This window comes from Neodiprion fabricii, chromosome 7 (assembly GCF_021155785.1).
Source record: "Neodiprion fabricii isolate iyNeoFabr1 chromosome 7, iyNeoFabr1.1, whole genome shotgun sequence".
NCBI classification, from domain to species: Eukaryota; Metazoa; Arthropoda; class Insecta; order Hymenoptera; family Diprionidae; genus Neodiprion; species Neodiprion fabricii.
In genome coordinates, this window is record NC_060245.1 from 11,442,115 (window position 1) to 11,465,361 (window position 23,247).

The following is a 23,247-nucleotide window of genomic DNA, read 5'->3' on the forward strand; positions in this document are numbered from 1 at the left end:
GTGCCGTTTGTGCCTTTTGACATTTTGCCCCGAAAGTTTGTCAAAATTCATCACGGGAAGCTTGGTAGGTTGTTTCTCAAACCGTATCTCGGACATGACTGATCGAATTTGCTATAAATACCCCCTTTTAAAGCACTTTTCTTCAGTCAACGCACAAACATGATCGCGTACAGAGGTAAACGAAGCAGCAGCAGCAGGCGGCAACATCGTGGCAAGGGTCTGGTCAATAAAATAATCAACAAACTTCCGATCGGGTTGCATGTTCCCGGTTACCAATACTGCGGTCCTGGTACGAAGTTGACGAAAAGACTCGCGAGAGGCGATTCCGGTATCAATCCTCTCGATGCAGCGTGTAAGGAACACGATATAGCGTATTCGAAAAATCGTGAGAACCTTGAGGTTAGAAACGAAGCTGATAGGGTGTTGGCTGAGAAAGCTTGGAAACGGGTTCTCGCAAAGGACGCAAATTTGGGTGAGAAGGCAGCCGCTTGGGCGGTAGCTAATACAATGGAAGTAAAATCAAAACTCGGAATGGGAATGCGAAAGTCAAAAAATGTGACCTTGAGAAAAATTGTAAATGCTGCAAAACGTTCCATGGTTCCAAGCAACGATGCAAAAGTAGCTATCGAATCTGCGCTGAAGGGAGCTGAGAACGCCGTTAAAAAAGCGGGTGGTAAATGTAAAGTGCAAACACCTCGCGTCCTACCGGTACCTTCGAAAGTCGGTGGTTTTCTACCGTTTCTGATTTCTATTTTTGCCGGTCTCAGCGCTACGGGTGCGTTAGCCGGTGGTGCGGCAGGTATAGCAAAAGCTGTGAACGATGCGAGCGCGGCTAAACGAGAATTGGAGGAAAGCAAACGACACAACAAAACTATGGAAGCTATCGCGTTGGGCAAAGGGCTTCATATGAAACCGTACAAAACAGGTCTTGGTCTCCATCTTTCAAAAAACTAGATGCGATGCTACCACGTCGAGCGTTGACTGATTTGGACTTGTTGAAATATGCAAAAATCTTTGAGGTTCCGTATTTCCGCGGTGTTTTCATGCGAAACGAAATGCCCGAAAACGGCCCACGAAAAAACAAGTCAGATATAATCAACCTTGACGACAAAGACGGTCCGGGAACACACTGGGTTGCATACAAGAAACGCGACAATAATATCGATTACTTTGACAGTTTCGGCAACCTTTAACCACCCATAGACCTTATAAAATACCTCGGCGTTGGTAGCGTCAAACACAATCATGAAAGGTACCAGGATTATGATACACTTGAATGCGGACACTCGTGTCTGAAATTTCTAAGTGGTGAGCTATGTAGACATGGTGCGTAATTCGTCAAAGTCAGTGTACCACTCGCAGTCATGGATGATTCGTTAACGTGAACGATGTCGGGAACCTCTTCGATACTCGAGGCTCAATATTTCCCACCGATCGAACTTGCTCGTGATAAAAGTTATGCTCTTGGCTTGGTAGAATTGTTAACCTTTAATTCGATACCCAACGTTAATATCGGTCACAATAAAATTTATGTAGCTAGAAAAGTGATCACCATACCTACCGGCAGCTACGAGATCGAGGACATAGAGAAGTATCTTCAAAACGTGCTAAGAAATACAGATATCAGGCTCGCCGTCAAACCTAACAATAATACATTACGCAGCGAAATCACATGCAACCACACGATTAACTTCGAGCCGAATGATTCCATTGCTCAACTTTTGGGATTTACACCACATGTATTGGCAGCTAACCAAACTCACGAATCGGACGTGCCTGTAACTATACTCAAGGTCAACGCGTTGCGAGTCGAGTGTAGCATTACAACGGGCGCCTACGTCAATGGACACAAAGTACACGCTATTCACGAGTTTTTCCCGACTGTCCCACCAGGATATAAGATCGTGGAAGTACACTTGCACGTCATTTATCATCCGTTCACCGTCAGGACCATAGATCACGTTCAGCTCCGGTTAGTGGATCAAGACGGAGACCTGGTTAATTTTCGTGGTAAAGTTACTACTGTGAGACTACACGTCAAATCGCAATAAACGATAGGAATTGTATACAACAGACTGTCGAAGAGTAGGTATATTAGTAAGTCGGCATGCCCCGATCAAGTCATCGATCGATTCCCGAACCGTTGACACCTCGAAACGTGGAGTTCCTGATAGCTCTGGGTCTGAAACTGACCACTTTGAGAGAGGAATTTCCGTCAACTCAAAATTCGATTTTGCTTTTTTATCATCTGCTACGTACCATGGAGGAAGAAATCTTAAACATACAAACACCAGTCGTCTCTGACGAATCCGGTACGCATTACGAGATTCACACTCACAAACCTTACGCCTCATCAACTTTCAACAACAGCGATGAAATTCGAATCACCGTCCAGCATCAGGATTCATGCATATTACCCAGCAAAAGTTCGGTACATATCCACGGACGACTCCTCAAACCTGATGGTACAGCTACTGTGAACACACAGTCCATAAACAACGCGATCTGTCATCCGTTTGAAGAAATTCGCTACGAAATTAACGCAGTTGAGGTTGATAGAAGCAAGAACGTTGGCTTGACAAGTCTCATGAAGGGTTACGCTTCCCTGCACCCTGGTCAGACTTTGCTGATGGAGAACGCCGGATGGCTTGATGTAGAAGAGAAGAAAAAATTAACCGATGCCGAGGGTAATTTTGACGTACTGATACCGCTCAGCATGATACTGGGTTTCGCCGAAGACTACCGCAAGATCGTTGTCAACGCTGAACATGAGTTAATTCTGACGAGATCAAAAACTGACGTCAACGCAATCATGCAGAATCAAGAGGAGGAATTCAAAATCACGATCAATGCAGTGAAATGGCTAATACCGTATTTGAAACTCGCGGATCAGAAAAAAGTTGACCTACTAAATTTTATTCAGAAAGATCCGCCTATTTCGATGAGCTTCCGCAGTTGGGAATTGTACGAATATCCCTTACTTCCCACAACATGGAAACACGTTTGGACTGTGAAAACTTCCACTCAGCTTGAAAAATCTCCGTACGTCATTTTGGGTTTCCAAACAAGTAGAAAGAACAAGACCGGCAAGAACGCAAGTCATTTCGATCATCGCAATATCACGGACGTCAAGCTATTTTTAAACTCTCAATCTTATCCGTACGGTAACCTGAACCTCAACATGAGTCGTAATCTGTACGCGCTCCTGTACGAAATGTACGCAAACTTCCAAGCTACCTACTACGACAAGAACCCCGAGCCGTTGCTGACAAAGAGTGAATTCCTTCGAGACGTCCCCTTGTTCGTTATCGACTGTTCAAAACAAAACGAATCTTTGAAGTACGGACCTGTCGACATCCGTCTTGAATTTGAAGCTAAAGCCAACTTTCCCGCTGAAACATCGGCGTACTGCTTGATTGTTCACGATCGTATTGTCGAATACAACCCGCTCAGTGGTGGGGTGAAAAAGTTGGTAGAAAAGCTGACCCGTTCCCACCATCTCGCACTGTTCAAAGATGGAGCTTATCGTTGACATACAAGGCTTTCGTAGACCTTTTAACAATACCTTCACATTAAAAGAATTGGCCATAATTTCAATCTACTCGGAAGCATCTCCATCAGTGTTTTTCTTCAAGCCACCTTACGAATGGGATTTACTGGGTGTCAAATACAAAAGACGAAATTCTTGGTTAGAACGCGATTTTCACGGTTTATCTTGGAGCTGTGGAACCATACCTTTTGAGGAAGTTGAGTGGACCATTGAAGACAGGCTGTGCAAAGCTGAAACTGTGTACGTAAAAGGAGAAGAAAAACGAGATTGGTTGCTCAAAATCGTTCCGAAAGTTGAAATCATCGATATGCTGGACTTTGAATGCCCGTCGCTTCAAACCCTGCAAAATACCTCAGCTGCGTCTCTAAGATGCGACGTTCATACAATACCCAACGCAATCTGTGCAGCACAAAACGTTTGCATACTTCAAAATTGGCTACAAAATCATCATACTGTCCGGATGGCGAGGGTGTACGATTTGTGTTACTGCGCAGAAGCATCTACAAGAACGGTCCCGCATTCCTGGCGAATATATCACCCTGGTTATGATACTGTTGAATAAAATTATTGTACTATTTTTGTGAAGTAATTGTCAACCGTACTCTAAAAATTGTACTCAATAAAACTGTTTTTTTTTCAAAGAATATTCATGAAATAGTTTCACACCTTCACCTCAGCTCTTAAGAGAGAATTTTTTTCAATACGAAGCTTATGTAAGATTCGACCTTGCTCTCCATCCTTGACCGAGCTGTACTCAAACAGAGTTATGTTTTGCATTCCTAGAGCGATAGTAACCCAACACCGCAGATCCTTGGCTCTGAATATATACTACCGCAGCTATCGGCCGACCTTGCACTCTGGTATTGTCTGAACCCGTCCAAAATTTATAATAGAGTTCTCATTACAGTTGCAAGACGCAAGCGCAGCTCCAAACCCTCCATCGTTGCTTAGTGGTGTTCGGAGTAGCATTTTACTGGATTTCAAGACTTAATTCCAGATACAATTACAAGGTACAAGACGTACGTAGGATTAAAGGTATACAAGATGGTTAGGCGATAAATGAAAAAATATTCATAATTTAAATCTTTTTTTTTTGTTTATTGAACGTAAGACTTACACAGGACACTGAATATTTGAATGTGATACTCAGATTATACGTATACGAATTCAAGTTGACCGTACGGTCCGCCAAGATAGCGTAGATGCAACCGTCTCTTGTTACTGGCTGTCGTCACTTTCTGGAACAAATCTTCATCTCCTTGGAGGGCCTTGGTCAGTCGGTTCGGTTGTAAAATCGTGAAAGAGTCCTCCAAGACCAGAACGATTTTATCACCAAATTTCGTTTTAACTCGACGAACGCCACTGACCCGGTATTCGAAGTATACTTCGAGGTCCGAAATCTTTTTCCAGGGCAGAAATGTCTCCAGGCGAGCGACTTCGTTCAATTTTGAAATGTCCATAATCGTTACTGTCGAGTTGTATGTGCTCAAAATCTCTTGTGAGTTGATTGAGGTCAGATCTGATTTTCTAGCAGATGTTTCACTTCTCCAATATTCTTGATGAGCAGTTCTGGTCGTTTCTTCAATTCACGTTGTTGTTCCAGAGCACTTCTCATTTGCAAGAAGAACAGCTCCAAACTGGCGATGAAGTTTTCACTTTTCGCTTATATAACGTTCCCCCACCACATAATTTGAAATTTGGTGGAGGGTAAGGAATGTCACGTGGCGGATATCAAATACGTATGTTTGTGTATGCGCGCGCACCTTTTAGCATTCCCAGGGCGATAGTAACCCAACACCGCAGATCCATGGCTTTGAATGTACTGCGGCTATCGGTCGACTTTGGATATCAAACCGACATCCGAGTAAGTGAAAAACAATTCTCGAAATCGTCCGACGCTGAGCGGCATGCGGTCAAAGGATTTCGGTGCGACGTTGAATTTGAGCCAAACAATTCTCGGAACCATTAATCTTGGAATGTCACATGGTTGATAACGTGGGAAAAGAATGTGGGGGTGGTTGATGTTACACATCAGCAGTCCTACTGTGGGAAAGGAATTCGGAACGGTAAAAAAGTTCTCGCCCCCGCTGCGCCATATACCGTTGGCAGGCGAGCACTACAGACTTTGACCTTCGGTCGGTAAGATTATCGGTAAAACAGCACGATTTTGACCCTTGATCGATAAGAATTGCCGACAAAGCAGTGCGATTTTCACCGTCGACCGATACAACTGTCGGTAAGGTTGCATGGTTTTATCTGAGGAGAGTAGGGGTAACCTTTAAGGGTTTGCGTCTGGGCTGCGCAGAGCGGCTCGGTCGGTAAAGAAGGTGTTTGTACTCAGAACCCGCCTTGCTATACTACTTTCGCCATCCTACTCCCACTGGGGCTCCACCACTAGCCCCCGCCGGGGGGCTGCCGCCCCGCCGCCCACGTGGGTCGCAGTTTGGGTTATGTTCGTTTCGGTTGGGTTTGTTTGGGTTCGATTGGTCATTTCGGTTCGATTGGATACATCTGGATTCGATTAGATTCGTTTGGGTTTATTTAGGTTCGTTATTTTTTTTTAATTTTTTTTTTTCCTAGTTCCGGTATTTTTGGATTGTTTGGATTGTTTGTTCAATTCCACAGATCTCGGATTGTGCATTACATTAATAAAAAAAATTAGTGTTCGATACGCAGGCCAAAGAAGCATTTTGCGCACTCGGCTTCGCCTCTGCTTCGTGCTGTCTTCAGACTCGTAGTGCGCAAAACGCTCGTTTGGCCTCGCGTATCGAAATATGCTATTACGCGAGAAAAATTGGTAGAGAATGCAAATTCGAAAATTTCGAACCTGGTATCTAAAGATGCTTTACCGGAGACTTACTTCACTAATCACCTACCCGCCTGACTACAATGTCATTAATTTCTCTCATGTATTTTAAAGTTGTTTCAATAATAATGTAATAACATGGATACGCCTCGGTATCGCGCATACATTCTTATACATTTGCGCGCTTTGCTAATTCCCGAACGCTCTTTTCAGCGTGTGCGAAAGTGGCATTTTGTGCAAGCAAATGCATGCACAAATTCGAATTTTACGCACGATAACAGGAAAACCTTCTACCGGAATGTCACAAAACACTTCAATATGTGAGTTCGTACTGTCTTTTCAGATTTGTCGATTAATATCGAAGAGCTGAATTGTTTCCTAACAAAATTCGCTCTTATTGTGACCTAGTAATAAAAACTTTGACTGTGAAAAGCGAAATCATTTTAGTTTAATTTCTGTCGGGATAGCAATAGCGTTCCGAAAACTTTTCATTTTATTATTTTCCTTCAGTGTCGCTGATATGCAAAAATATCATATTTGTATTATTTCATTGAGCAGACTAGGAATCGAAAAAATTCAAATTATTTCTATTTTTTCTTAAAATTAGATAGTTAAATCTCATTCAAACATTTTGGCGCAACAGAAACAGCTAAACTCGAGAAGTCCCTCTACAGCGCCGGGGATTTTTAACTTACGTAAGTTGCAATGTTTTTGCTGTAGTACTGCAAGAAAACTTTGAACAAATTTTCCTCGAAATGATATTTTGTAGTAGTTTTGCCACGATATTTCAAGAAATATTAAAAATATCACCTTGTTTTTTTTTTCTTTCTGTTCTCTTCTATCACGTACTACTGTAATTTCATACTAAAGCAAATTGTGAAAAAACATCCAAAGGGTGTATGGTAATGAGGCACGACAGTTAACAGCGCTTCGTTGTATGTCTACGTGAAGTTTCCAATCTTTACCATACTAACTAATACCAAAATATTCTAAGATGTTACATTAGCTCTTCGAACAATGTGTCAGAACTTATGCACATGTCTCTCATTGTTTTAGTGACGAAATTGACTCCGGCCAAAGTTACTTCAGTTGAGGAGATCCAGCCAAAACAGGAAACCTCACCCGTTGAGACACCCAAACCGTGAGTTAATTTACGATGTTACACGCAATTTATTGTTCACTCATCCGAAGATTTATATCACAATAACTATTAATTTCTAACTAAATGACAAATTGGAAGTGCATTTTCGAACAATTTCTAAGTGTCGTACGATTGGTTGAAATATTTATCTCTTCGTAAACCAATATTTGTCAGGTTTGTCAAAATGTTCAATTGACTTGAATTTCATCTGTAAGTATTGGTGCTTATAGTGCGTTGAAAAACATGTTCACTGCCAATCAGAGCGCAGAAACGTTTATCGAAATACAGTCATCAAATTCCGAAAAATTCAAATCAAGTTACGCGGACTTTATTCTGGAACAAACAAGTCGAGCTTTTTCGTGACACCCAGAAGGGTTAAATTAGTTTACTTGAATTAATGTGCAAATACCCGAGAAAAAATTTTTTCATATGATCGGATGAATTTATATAAAATTATGTCTTGAATTTAATTTGATAAAATTATATAGAATTATACACACATAATTTTACACAATTTCGAATAATTCTGTAGACAGCAGCTCAAAATTTGACACTAATTTTTTTTCGAATGATTTGGAACCGATCTGGGCCAGAGGAGACAGGGGGATGGCAATGAAAAGTTTTCCGACCACCAAATAAGGACCATCCATGTCTTATATAAAACACATATATTGGAGATTGAAATAAAAATATTAACACCAGTGCGAAGTCTGCGACTATGTGTGTAACTTATGCACTGTAACGTGGATTTTTCCCACTCCTCGGTCACTCGGAGAAAATGACCGAGAACTTACCACGTGCAAAATAAATCGGCGTCCGCGAGGTATCCTGGACCTAAAACAATATCGCGAAATTTTTTGGGCACCTGGCGTGATCAACACGCCTCGAAATCGGTAATGTGATATACCGCGACCAAATAATCGATAGCTCAGTACCGCGGAGAGGAGAGGGGTAATTTTTGGGTCGAGAGAGATACGACACACGTACGCCAACACGTTATCTTACAAAGCAATAATAAAATTAATCACTATATTTTCCTCCAATGATAATACAAGATAAAAAAATAATAATAATAAAAAAAAAATATAGTTCTTACCACGTGGCTCAGTACGACTCAAGATACAAGACGGTAAATAATAAGGCCACAGTCGCTCTTCGCGATTCGAAATACCACGCAATAGAAATAATAAATCGTAATTCGCTATTCGCGATTCATACTCAATTACTTGCAGTTAACACACTAAAGAAAATAAGAACAATATCCCCGAACAGAAGAAAGAAAACGTGGCTAAATCTAAACGGCTTCTCATGCCTTCTCGCGGTAGTCGTGGTCCGAAAACTAAACGATAACTCAAAACTAAAGACAACGGGTGACTCGACGCGCTAGCCGCGACCAACCTCTACCAACTATGGCGCTAATCGCCAACTTAATAATAAACGACTTGACAAAAATTAAACTGAAATCCCGATCGACGCACTAACCACGATCGGTAACAAATCTAGAAAAGTACTGATGCCTACGGGCGTTAATCGCCACTTTATTACTAACCAATAATTCAAAAGCCCAAACGAAAAAGGGGGCTCGTCGCGTTACCCGCGACTGTCCTCTGCAAAAAAAAAAAATGCTTATCAACTGAGGCAATGATTCTTATTAAAATAAACAAAACCAAAAAAAAATTATATAAAACAAAAAAAAATAATTATTCGAACGTCCCTCGTGGCGACTCAAAATACAAATGAGAAATCAGAATGCCACGGGCGCTCCTCGCGATTCGAAAGGCTAAAGAATAGAAAGAATAATTCGCAATTCGCTATTCGCGATTCACACTAAATTACTTAGATTTAACCAACACAAGAAAAAAAAATAATATAACAGAAAAGAAGAAAGAAAATTAAATGGCTAAATCTGGGTGATCTCTTATTCCTTCTTACGCTAGTCGCTGCCTCAATACTAAACAATATCTCCAAAACAAAAAAAAAAAAGACAGAATTTTATTCGACGTGCTAACCGCGTTCGCCCTCTACTAGCTACAGCGCTAATCGCCGACCTAGCCAATAAACACTAATTCCATAATCAAACGAAAGAGAATGTGACTCGATGCGCTATTCGCATCTCTAGCCGTTATTTTTAATGGCGCCGATCACCACGGGAATCGCCTGGCTGTTATCTAAACGCATCCTAACTTACGTCGCAGTCGCCATTCCCAAAAAATTTACAAGCCGTCCCGCTAATCAGAGCGTCTACGCACGATAATACGCGACCTACACGAGAGGTGACACTTTTTACATACGCAGACTCGACGAGACCCTGTGCAGCGGAATTTGGCTACACTCAATTTCAAACCGAAATTGGCTCCACTCAAAACCGTGAATTTACACGAGACTCTACAGGAACCGAATCGACTCTATGCGTTATCGCGAAAACTCAGGCTACGGTCATCAACAAGGAGATCGGCCAACGAATTTCGAGTACTACTCTAACTCAACAAGGACTTGGCCAACCGGGTGCCGGTGCGCCGATCTACCTGCACTCGAAATGCGTTCGCAAAGAATTAATAGCGCTTATCGCTTCGCAACCACACCACGAATTCGCCAACTCCCGTTTCGGCCATGGAACACACACTTCAAGGAGGTTCTTTTTTTTTTTGTAAATTTCTATCAAACTCGACTGTCGCGAAATGTTGTCAGGACTCAAGTTTCGAGCTCCGCTAATCAGAGCCGCAATTCGAACATGCCTCGAACATAGGCGCTATCCATCGTGAAAAACTCTCATGCTCTCATTGGTGTTTTCTTTCCGAAATTCTTATAGCCTAACTTATCGCTATATTTGGTGCCCGCTGTGGCGGGGTGATGATTGGCTGTTGAGTCTCCGCTATCCCGTAGTTTGACAGTGGCGTGGTGACGACTTCGCGAGGTTTCCTGACGTCAGCGTGGTGAGGGGAGGCTACGGCTGGCCGGCCACCAACGGGAATCTCGTCCGCCTTGGGTTCTCTCGCGGCAGAGTTCTACGTTGATGCTCTCTCCGTAGCCTCGTGAGACGCCCTCCTTTCGTTGCGATCCGTCGCGACTGTATTTCCGTGAGGTCATTCGAATTTGCCGCCGATCCCGTGTATGATGCCGCATGTACTCGAAACCAAAAAAAAAAACAACAATCCTGAAAAATCGTCTTGGCCAAACCGAAAATTGTCCCCCCTCGGAGTATCGGATGCGTGACTTTTGTCCTGGCGCTCTTTTTCGAAATGATTCGCGGTCTGATCCGCGGGATCCCTGATTTCGGGCTCCATCTAGGGTTCGGGGAGTCGTTTGGAACGCGCATCGAAAATGCCACATTACAGCATATATGGAATTCTCATAGGCGGACTCATGGTCGAATCAAAATGGCTCACATCAAGTTTTCGTTTATACCTCTCCCAAGTGCATTTCTCTATTAATTATCTCAATTAAAATTCGCAGTCCCTTCTAGCTTTGACTGAAAGACTCATAGACAGGTTTGGCACTGAATGAAAAGTGTAATGTACCTATGTCCAACGATGTATCACAGTGAATATTTTATTTTCATGGGAAGTTTGAATACCACGAACGTAATAGTATTATCGTGAGCTTAAGTATGTGTGAATAGTTATAATGAATTTTGCTATTAGTTATTATATTTATGATACAGCTCAAAATTTTTATGGTAATAAAGGCAACAATATATCTAAGCTCATGGTATCTATAAATTACAGCAGACATTTACAATTCACATAAATAGCACTTGCAAACATAATTGATAATCTGATACGTTTACAGTTCAAAATACTACACATTCGTTAAAATGAATATTTTCACGACAAATTCAATTCATAAAGTCGCATTCACTTGTGTGTTGGGATGCAATTTTAATTTACACACAACAAAATTATTGTATCTATGACCGAATACCTTGGGTAAAAGGACATTTGGTTGAAAGAAAACAGCGTATTCCCAGCTCAACCGAAATGTTTACTTTTTGGACCTGAAAAGTGGGGTGGTAGTGGAACACGATTCCTTTCTATACTTGTTACTACGAGTGCGCGAAAAAATTTCTCATTTTCGGCAAACTAGTTTTTTTTATTTTTTTGGGGTTTCTCTCTTCTCTTTCAATTTGGAACTATTTATTTTTGTATTATTATGAACTTTTAATACTGCTGTAATTTTGAGATTGATAAAATTATGACGCTTACATAAAAGAAAAAATTATCATGATTTTTCATATAAAAATTTAAAATAACTTCAACAATTGCAGTTCGAGATAGCTCCGACAGCTTTGACAACTATTTTACTGATTTTTACTGTAACTGAACGTCGTGACATTGCATATTTAAAGCATTCATTTTAGATGTCCCTCTCCCTCCTCTGGGTAAAGACTTTGCCCATTTACCGCCACCAGGGGCTGCAGTCCTGACCCGCTTCTGCCGGCTGCATTCATACAATACTTATATGCATTTTCTCACACTTTACTGAATTCTACACAGAATATTGCAAAAAATATCGAGTCCCACTTCTCAATTCGATAATGTAGTTAGAGTTGAGTCATTTCTGTTTTGATAGCATGGTAGAGCACACTGTTCTGATAGGGGCCTGCAATCATTGCAAAGATTGAAAAAATGCGTTCATGTTGGCCATTTATGAATACGCATTTCGATAACCCGACGAACCCAACAGTAACACTTGTAGCACAACACTCTTTCCGTGGTCGGAAAGCAAATACCCGAAGACGTAAAGGGGTACAAACAGACTTGAAATCTATATTAGGGAGTCATGGCCCTATAGTACCAGTTTCTTGAAATATGCGGTTGATTTCATTTAAATTTGATAGGTCCAAAATAGTACGTTTCGATACAAGTTGACACGAAACGTAAGCGAGGGTCACATACGCACACGCGTATCGTATTCTATTTTTTGTAACCCATATAATGAGAAGTTTGACCCCGCGTACCGAAGAACGTTAGGTGGCCGATTCCCCAACAATTACCAAATTGTTAGGTAATATCGTAAAACCGTTAGGTCGTGTCGAAAATTTTGAGGTATTGAACATTACCCAGCAGAAAACTGTATCATAATGAACCTGACTTAACACTTTGTAACATTTGTTGACGGTTTTTCAAGGTGGTACCCGCGGTTTAATGCGTGCGATCGCTTCAATTATAGTATATCTAATAATTATGCGGGAAGTCGGTGTTTTTTGATGAGTGTGAAGCTTGTAGTACGAGCCGAAGGCGAGTGCAGCAATTCACAGGAGTCCGGAATCGCCAACCTACACTCGTGACACACGACACGTTTCTAACACCTGTAATGGGAACTTCTACTAGAGAAAATTATAAAGGTGGTAGTCGAACCTAGCTGTAGACGCGTTGCAGCAACACAGAGGACACGATCGTAGTCGCGAGTCATCACGTTAGATGGCACTAGTTGCATCGGTTTAGCTCAGAAAACTGTTAGGAAAATACTATTTCCTAACAGTTGTGTGATATTTCCCAACAGTTTTTGAACTATTGGGAATTGGCTACTTTGCCCGTCCGCCATAGCGCGCGAAGTCAAAATTCCCGTGCAGGTGTTACAAAAAATATTTTTTTAACATAAAAAAATTCACTATTTCGTGGAATCAAATTTGATCCTATTGAATCAATCCATACACGGGATTTAGTAAACAAATTGATTACATAAAACTAAGCGGTTCTTATTCTTTCCGTTTAAACTTATACATTATCGAATACGTATGGATAGTGCCAGCCAATCACAGCAATGTATTAATGTACGGAAGGCGCATCTCCAGCTCGTGTGTGTGAGGACACACGGCTTACCGCATTTCATGTGCTCTGGGCTTTACGCGTAGGCGCAACTATGCACACATGCGAGGGTGGCTTGCAAGTAATTTCCTTGGAAGAGTACGCAGATTCGATTTCATTAAAAGTGACTTTCGTACTAAAATCTATGAACCTTGTTCGTAAATGAGTTAATCGAGTATGTTTACGCCACGTATGTGATCGGAAAATTGTAATAGCGGAAGGTGAAGGTATATTTTAATACGGTACTAGCTTGAAATCCCCTGCTCGCTAAAGCTCACTCAAGATCGGTATACCAAGTATAGGTAATTGTTGTACTCGTTCGCTCCCTACCGTCACGAAAAAAAAACCCATTCGTATGAAAATTCGTACCCCCAACTCATAGATAATCCTAATTTCCAATTAGAAAAAAGTTGAGGATACGAATTTACACCCAATTTGGGTTTTTTTTCTCTGAGGGTACGCTTGCTCACTAGTTTGGATGAGCGTTGTCAGTGGTTTACCAAATACTCACAAAATATTGAAATATAACTAATTGTTTTATTAGATTAGCAGAGCGTTAATCTTTCTTATTTTTCCTAGTATTTGAAATTGAGATTGTTTGGAAATATGGAATACAGTAGTATAGCAAGGCCGGTTCTGCGTAGAAACACCTTCTTTACCAACAATCCCGGACGCTAGCCTTTGAAGGTTATCCGGACGCAAACCCTCGAAGGTTACTCCCACCCCTCGTTGTTAGAATGCACACTGCCGATCGATCGTGGGTAAAAAATTTTCCCAATGACCATGATAGTTGGTGAAATATCCCCCAAATGACTATGATCGTTGGTAAGGAATCCCCGAAATTGCCATACATAGTTTTTATCCCTTGTGCGTTCTTCTTCGGTAAGAAGTGTGTGAAATTAGCTATCATTTACTTTGGGTCTTACTCCTACCAGATAAATAGCGCTCTCGGTTATCATGCTCATCGAACGGGATCGAGTAACTACATTATCCTCGAAGGTTAGACCGAGAATCCTCGCACGTGTCAGATTGAGCTTCTAGAAGGTTCGAAAAGATTTTCCGACGATCGAGAGGGTTCGAGGGGGAGGTACGACGTTGGGAGGCTCATGCAACGACCCTTAACGAATTTGGGTCGACAAACAATTCTCGGAATCATCCGAAAAGATTTGACTTGACATAGAGCGGCCCGCGGTCGAAAGATTTCGGTGCAACAGTTGACACTTGTCGGTTGCGTTTGCGAATTACCTCTGTCTCACTCTGTTCGACTGCACCAGTTAGTAGATCTCGAAATCGTGAACCTGACACCCGTAAGCAAAGTGAAACATCCCCATCTACTAATACTACTATACTTCCATGTATCAATCTGGCGATTAGTTCACTACCACAGCTCTCTCGTACATGAGGTGTGTGAGACTTCTTCGCCACGTTCCTGCCCTACCATCTTACACGCGTTGCAGGTTCATTCAAGAAATATCTTGAAATTTTCGTCAAAGAATATTGCATACGGTTGTTCGCGAATTTGCGACAATGCGTAAGTCATGTTGTTCCTTGCCCGTAAAAGGGATCATGCCAGCGTGGAGCAGTCATTCTGAAGCAAGTCTTGCAACTTTGTCAAGTGTGTGCGATTCAAAGAAGGAGGAACAAACCTGGATTCCGAAGAGTGCTTAAAATTAATAAAAATCATGAAGACAGCGTTTAAGACTTTATCCGAAAAATTTTCACCAACAGAGATTCAAAAGTGAATTTGATTTGAAAGCCGAAATACGAGACTTTTAAATGAATTTTCACGAAACAACGCGTCATTGATCAGGCAGAAGACACGAATTTTGATAAAAATTGGAATCTTGAAATAGTTGACAGCTAAATTCAAACAGTTTCGAAAAGTGGGTGACGGATTACAAAGCCGACAAATGAGCGATCGAATACCGTGGGAAGATTTGGAGACAGCTTTCGAGAGACGCATTAGAACGAAAGCCGTGATCAATTTGCGGCATAAAGATTTGAGCAGGTTCTTGGAAGATGCGAAACACCGTGTCGTTGCAAGACTCAAGAAGATACTGCAAACGGCGGGAAGTTTAAGGTGCCGCTGACCTGAATCTAAAAGTTGTAATCGATCGAAGCGCCGTCTGCGTAAGTTTCCTCGGTTTCAAACCATTCGAAGGTGGTACTCTCCACCGGAGAGTAGTGCAACACAATATTAGCCAAAACGCGCACGATAAAAGGCCTGAATCTGAGTCGGTAACCTTACCAACAGGATTGACTTGAATTTTGAATGCAAATGATGACGTCATGCCTACAGCGACTGCATCACGACCGAACTGATTGTTTTGATAGTTTTATAGTTTTTTTTATTTTACATATTTCGTAACATAGAGGGGATAGAAAATTTGATAATTTGGTGTTTTTTGGCATGGAGACTCATTTTCAAAAATTCATAACGCCGGTTCTGTTTGAGCTGGAAAGTTCGTTTTTTCAACCCAAAGCTAATAAAATGAATTTTAATGCAACTATTGTTTCATTTACGATTATTCCGAAATTTACATTGTTATAAATAATTAATATGTTTAAATCGATCTTTAACACTTGCCTTCACCTCGTAGCGAGTTCTTAGCACGACCATCGTATTCTACGTCAAATTTTCTATCAATAACGCATTTTTATTTGATGGAGAAATTATTATTGCTGTAGGAAAAAATTAATTTATGTAGCGCGGCACGTCACATCAGCGCGTGGGTTCCATTGTACGTCTCATTATCTTGCTTCGTATCGTTTTCCTCTGTAATATAAATGATAACTGTATATTATCAACTGAATAATAATATTGATTAGCAAATAAAACTTTATGAAAAATGTAACAAAAAAATAATCAAATACAAAATATTGTTACAAAGGGTGAAATCACCCGTTTTGTCCCCTTTTAAATGATCTAGTAGTCATCATAGATAAAAGACGTTTATAAACCTCTTATGTCTTTAAAAAGAATAAGGTTGCTGTTTTGTCGGAAATTGACCACCAGGATTAATTCCCGTACTTCCCTTTCATCTTGAAATTAATACTTATAACAATTATTGATATGGGCAAGGTTAGGTATTTTAAATAAATCCACTCGGTTTGGGGGTCAATCAAAGATGGTTTATTACCCCAGAGGAGGAAAACCTCAGCAGGAACTGAGTAAAAACCTCCTCGAAATCGTGTACAATGTATGTGAATGAATGTTAGATTTATGAGTGGATGTGTACACTGGATGTATCTAGAGAGAGAATTGTGACGCTTCGAGTGAAGACACAATAGGGGCGAGCTCAACCGCCTTACAAGATGCTAGCGTGGAATCTAGTTACACGATAAGTATCAAGACGATAATTAATTCCCCAGTGGGAATACAAGAAAGAGATGGAACGGCCGAGAGGCGCTCCCTTAATGGCCGAGAGGCGCTATTTTAATGGCCGAGAGGCGCTATTTGAATAGCCGAGAGGCGCTATGTCATGGAGTGACGACGAGTGTCGACCCTCTTATGCCGCAGTGGCGTTGTGTCAGTTATGTATCAACACAACCATCGTGACAAATACTACTTAGAGTCAATTCAAATCAGAGATTCGAATTATAGGCTCACCAAATTGGAGAGGAGCCTGAGTGCTGTCTGGCTCACGCGTATCAAGCAACTACTCGTGCCAGCACGTGTTGACCCGGCGTTTCTCCGACTTACCGTACTGCGCATGTCAGGTAGCCATTGTTTTCGAGTTCTGCACAGATTTAAAGGTGTGTGTCACACGGAATCACATACGCGTATCCCAATACAAGTAACTCTGCCGTGTAGGCACGATACACACCCGATACAAGTAACTCTGCCGTGTAGGCACGATACAGTTGCTGCGTCAACCGACATTATTGTAATAACAGTCTATCTCGAGACTTTGAAAGAAGAGCTTCTTCACGGAATAAATCCGTTTTCGCTCCCAATTTATCGTTTCGTAACATTGGTGTCAGAAGCGGGATCCTTCTGAATCTCGGCAGAGTTAAGCAGTATATTCAAAATAATGCAACGAACTCCTACGTCGAGGACATCACGCGCAGAGCGACGAGCTGCCGGGCGCGTTTCGGCCCTTGAACCGGCGTTTCCTCCTGTTTCTCCTGGTTTGGAAGCTGAGGTTCAGCCCCAGCCCCAACTAGCTCTTTTGGCAGAGCTCATCCAGGGAAACCAAGATTTACTGATGCGTTAGATTCAGCAGCAACAACAACATCAACAACAGCAACAACAACACCAACAACTGCTACAACAACTGCTACAACAACAGCAACAAGAACAGCAGAATCTTCTGCACGAACTCCTCTCGCAACAGCGTCAACAACAAGAAATCGTGTCCCAGGCGCTGATCGGGATCCTGCAAGGTGTGCAGAAGCTTCAGGAGCGGCCGCAGGAATTCCCGATACGCCCAGTTCCGTCCCCAGGTAGAAGGACTTCTCTTCCTTCAGTCCCGGTCCCAGCAAGGAGGACCTCCATTCATTCAATTCCGGATCAATTAAGGTCTGACGCTATTTATGGGGGAGGCGGAATTCCCCCTGTTGCTAAAAATTTTCCACCTGCTCATGTCTCGCGACAAGCTCAGGTTAGCTCTTTTTCGCGATGCCACGATGTTCCGTCACGTGATATTTCAAAAGTAGTTGAGCCTCCTGTCGCGTCGTCTCATCCTAGCGTAGATATTCAGTCAGAGTTCTTGGCCTTTTTAAAATCGCGCGGAACTGTCAATGTTTTCCCTCCGCAGACTCAGAGCTCGTTCGGACTCAATCAGGTCCCTGTACCTGCCGCGAGTATTGTAGAGTTGCCCTCGAAACAAACGAATTTGACGCCCGGTTCGTATGACGGTTCGTCTGCTTGGAGTCTATACGAACGTCAATTCAACATGATTAGTAAGGTTAATGGTTGGAATCCGTCCCAGAAAACAGCTAATTTGACAGCGTCTTCGTCTGGTCCGGCCTTGGTAGTTCTTGGATTGCTTTCAGATTCGGATTTTGAAAATTTCGACAGCATTTGTGCGGCTCTTAAACTCCGGTTTGGCGAAGAACATCTTTCCAAACTTTATTTCACTCAGTTTGAAAAAAGACGTCAAGGGCCCAAGGAAGATTTAGCCTCTCTCAGAAATGACATCGAACGTCTCGCTCGACATTCCTTTACTGATTGTGCAGAAAGAGCTAGAGATCAGATAGCTCGGGCGAAATTCAAAAATGCGATTCGGAATCCGGAGCTTCGGTATCATCTGACGCTCGCAGCTCCAACTTCTCTACATAACGCAATTATTAAGGGCTTAGAATTAGAAGCTATAAACGAAGCGGATTTAGGTTCGCATCAACTTCATCGATTGAGCCAAGCTGAACCTTCGGAAAATACTTCGTCCCGTCCTTCAGTCAATCAGCCTAGCTCAGATTCTCTTTCAGGAAGGAAAAATAGTGGTTTCTCTCGTTACAATAGATCAAACTCCAACCGGCCTGTTTCAGAGTGCCAGTTTTGCGGCGTAAGAGGACATATCGCAAAGAATTGTTTTAAACTCGACCGTCAGTTGAAGACTGCGGAAGATTCGTGGCGCAAAAATGCCCCCAAGAGGGCTCCCTCTAATCCGGTTTGGGCAGCGCAATCTTCTGTGCCTCAGAATTCGGAAAACTAGCTACCGATGTTTCGAAAGGGCGGATATCATCGGTTTCTTTCAAGTTCCTTAGCCCTATTGCTTCACAGTTCGTGGTTAGAGGCCTGCGTCGTACCGGCCTATATGCTAAAGGTTCCGTTAACGGACTAAGTTGTTTGTGGGTGATAGATACTGGAGCCGAAATTTCCGTTGTTCGTCCTGATATGATTTCGTCTGTTGCTTCAATAAATCTTTCTGTGTCCATTCGCACTGCTACCAGAGCAACTACCCCTGTCGTAGGTAAGATGGTCGTGCAGGTAACAGTAGCGGATTGTGTTCAATCCCCACATGAAGTTCTAGTAGCTGATATAGAAGATGAAGGCATTTTAGGCGTAGATTTTCTTTCCGTTCACAAGTGCGTCATTTCTACCGGGGATTCGACTCTCTGTTCTGGTTACCGTAAAATCAACCTCGAAACGTCTAGGTTAATTAAGTCTTCTGAACAGAAAGAAACCCTCTCGTCTTTGCGCGTTTTAGAACATGTGTCGGACTCTTCAGTCGTTCCTTCTTATTTCACGAAACTCTCTACTAGGTCTTCTAAAGATTCAGATATCGCTCAGACTAACAGTCTCGTTTGCCTTTTTAACGATTTTAAAGAGACTTTTGCTAAAGACTCTGCCGACATCGGGAGATGTACCATAGCTAAGCATTCGATAGATGTAGTGAATAACGCTCCGATTAAACAGGCAGCTAGACGGCTTCCTTTAAGGGATCGTCTCAGTGTGAAATTTTCAAAAAATTGTTTTTTTTTTTTTGCATTATCGTATAGTATACACTGTTCTAAACATTCTCTCAAATTTTTAAATCGAAATTCAAATTATTACGGTCGCTACAGCGTTTCTTGTAGAAAGGGAACGGGTTTTTTACCTGCGCGAGTACTAAGGTGCTTAGGTTCTATAACCTTGCAGAATAAACTGTCCAAGCATTTCAGTTCGTTTTTGACATCCACCACGGATAGACGTACGAGAGAAACCCCCAAGAAAAAAATCAAGACCTGGCATCACCGATTGATCGTAAGTAAACGATTTATATAAACTTTTCCAACTTCAATCTTTAAACGCGTTTTTCTCAGAATGGTGTTTTTCAAAACGGTTTCCACTCTCAAAGGAAGAGTTTTAAAGATATCTAGTTCCAATTTCGGGAGAACATTTTAAACGTCATTCTTTAACGCGCTATGGAAGCTTTTTTTTTTTTTTTGAAAACTTCCTATTTTTTTTACGAAAAACTGTCGGAAAAAAGGGCCACATTCGACACTTTTTGTTCAAACCGCCGCCATTTTGTCAAATTTGAAAAAAAAAAAACCCTCCATAGCGCGATAGCAACTTTCCTACAGATCAATAATCTTTTTGAAATTTTTTTTTCAGATCAAAATTGCGGCCGTCATCGTGGAAACCGTGCAGCACCTTTTTTTTCACGTGAAATTACAACAATTTATACAACAATGATGCACTCAATAAATGAACTTTAAAAAAATCATTTTGTATTCTTCATAAACGTATTTATTTATGAAAAAAAAACGGGACCGATTAGTTTATGTGAACATTAAAAAAAAAATTCGCGAAAATCAGTGATTTTTCGGAGTGTCACACTGAGACGATCCCTTAAACGGTCGCAGGGAAGTTGAAAAATTAGTAGAGGATATGAGAACAGCAGATGTTATTGAGCCGTCTTCTAGTCCATGGGCTTCTCCCATTGTCTTGGTCAATAAAAAAGATGGTTCCAAGAGGTTTTGTATAGATTATAGGAAGTTGAACGAGATCTCCAAGAAAGATGCATATCCGCTCCCTCAGAAAGGAGATACCCTCAATTTAATTTCCGGTGCCCGTTGGTTCTCTACGATTGATTTACAGAGTGGTTATTGGCAAGTCGAAATGAATCCGTTAGACAAAGCGAAAACAGCTTTTGTCACAGGTTTAGGTGGACTTTGGCAATTCAAAGTTATGCCTTTTGGCCTTTGTAATGCACCACCTACCTTCGGAAGAGCGATGGAATTCGCCCTTCAAGGTCTGACTGGCAAGATTTGTTTAGTTTATCTCGATGACATCATTGTGTTTGGTAAGACTTTTGATGAGGTATTGGAAAATCTTGTGACGTTGCACCTAGAGTGCAAGTCACAACAAACCCCAAACCCGCGGGGAAGAGCCGAACGGGTGAGCCCTGTCCCGTCGGAAAAGACCCGAACATCATCGAAGCCCCCCGACGCTCGGCAGAGCCGAGCGCGAGATTCAGTACGAGCACGGCCGTAGCAGCAGCCACACCGGCGTAGACCAAACCTAAGAGCGAAAGCGAGAGAGAGAGAGAAAGAAAGAGAGAGAGTCACCGACACACACACACACACCGAACACCCAGCTACCCTCCACCGCACCTCGAGACCTCCACACACACACGTCGACGTCACCAGGTTAGCCTGCCTTCTATCGCCGATCTGCTCCTCCCCTCGCAATACCAACCCTGTCCACCACACACTCCCCGTCACTCTACACCACCCTCCCCTCGCCATATCAACCCTTCCGACCCCACATTCCCCGTCACCTCCCACACTCCTTCCCCCCCCCCCCCCCCTGCGCGCGTATCTGTAAGGTAGTATTAAGCAACGCTAAGGGCTGAGGCGTGATCAGCCACCGCTTACGTCTACAACCCTTTTGTACATCTTAATTTAAGTCGAGCCCTGGTGCAAAAAAAAAAAATACACACACTAAGTTTTACCGATTATATCCGCCCCGTCTCTAATTGTCTTCCCCACCCATATTATTCGTGCGGACTCAAAACCCGTCACAATCTTAAGCAGGTTTTTAGTCGTTTATTCCAAGCTGGTCTAAAAATGAGTCCCAAAAAATGTCATTTTTCAAAAAGGAAGTAACTTTTCTCGGACACGTCGTTTCAGCGGAAGGTGTTAAGACAGATCTTTCTAAAATTGAAAAGGTCTTGAATTGGCCTCGTCCCGATTCAAAGGCAAAGATTCGTAGTTTCTGAGGACTTTGTACTTATTACAGACGTTTCGTTGAGGGCTTTGCTTCTATAGCGAGACCCCTCCATGCTCTCACAGGAATTGAAGTTGTTTTTGATTGGACTTCCGAATGCGAAGGAGCCTTTGTTCTCCTTGAAAAATTATTAACTTTGTCACCGATATTAGCTGATCCCATCACCGATTCTCAATTCATCGTAGATTCTGACGCTTCTCTCTGTGGTATAGGTGGGATATTGTCTCAAATTCAGGTTAACCAAGAGCGCGTTATTAGTTATCTCAGTCGGGTCTTGTCTCAACCGAAACGCAATTATTGTGTTACCCGTAGGGAATTATTAGCGATGGTAAAATCTATTTGCCATTTCCATCATTATCTTTATAGAAGGAAATTTTTGATTCGGACAGACAATGCTTCCTCAACTTGGCTTCTTTCGTTCAAATCACCTGAAGGTCAAGTAGTTCGATGGTTGGAGAGGTTAGGTCAATATGACTTCGAAATTAAACACCGTCCCGGAGTTCTGCATGGTAATGCTGATGCACTTTCTCGTCGTCCGTGCGGGGACGATTGCAAACAGTGCTCTCGTTTAAATAAACAGCTAGATCCCTCGCTTAACGGTCGTAAAATTTCTCTCGTTGAAAATAAAGAAGACTGGATCATCGCTCAGGGGAAAGATTTAGATCTCCTCCTAGTTCGGAATTGGAAATCCACAGGAGTCAGGCCTTAGTGGAAAGAAATATCTTCTATGAGTCAGTCTTTGAAAATTTACTGGGCGCAGTGGGACTCCTTGTTTCTCCTCGATCAGTTGCTTTATAGGAAATGGGAATCACCTGACTCCAGGTAAGTACGTTGGCAGCTTCTGGTTCCTATAGAAAAGATAGCCGAGATTTTGTCAAGCTTTCATGATTCACCTGTCGGTGGCCATTTCGCTTCTAATAAGACTTCAGGTAGGATCAGGGATAGGTATTTTTGGGCTCACTGCCAAGCTGACGTTGAAAATTGGTGCAGAAGTTGCACGGTTTGTTTAGCCAAGAAGGAACCTCGTGAAAAAGGGAAGAGCTCTCTTCAAATATATAACGTAGGAGCTTCATTTGATAGAGTCGCAATGGATATCCTAGGCCCTCTTCCTCTTTCTAGGTCAGGATATCGGTATGCCCTGGTGATAGCAGATTATTTCACAAAGTGGTTAGAAGTAGTCCCAATTCCGAATCAAGAAGCTAGCACCGTTGCTCGAGCTTTCGTTCGAGAATTCGTCTGTCGTTACGGAGCTCCTCTTGAATTACACACAGATCAGGGTCGAAATTT

General features: G+C 42.2%; 1 protein-coding gene across 1 annotated transcript in view; it reads left to right on the forward strand.

Moving 5' to 3' along the window:
• LOC124186843 (regulating synaptic membrane exocytosis protein 1) overlaps positions 1 to 23,247 on the forward strand; it is a 1,552,625-nt gene that overhangs the window by 471,015 nt on the left and 1,058,363 nt on the right. Inside the window, exon 4 of the mRNA XM_046578894.1 lies at positions 7,413 to 7,497. Coding sequence (XP_046434850.1) covers positions 7,413 to 7,497 — 85 coding nt within the window. The remainder of the gene's footprint in view (positions 1 to 7,412; positions 7,498 to 23,247) is intronic.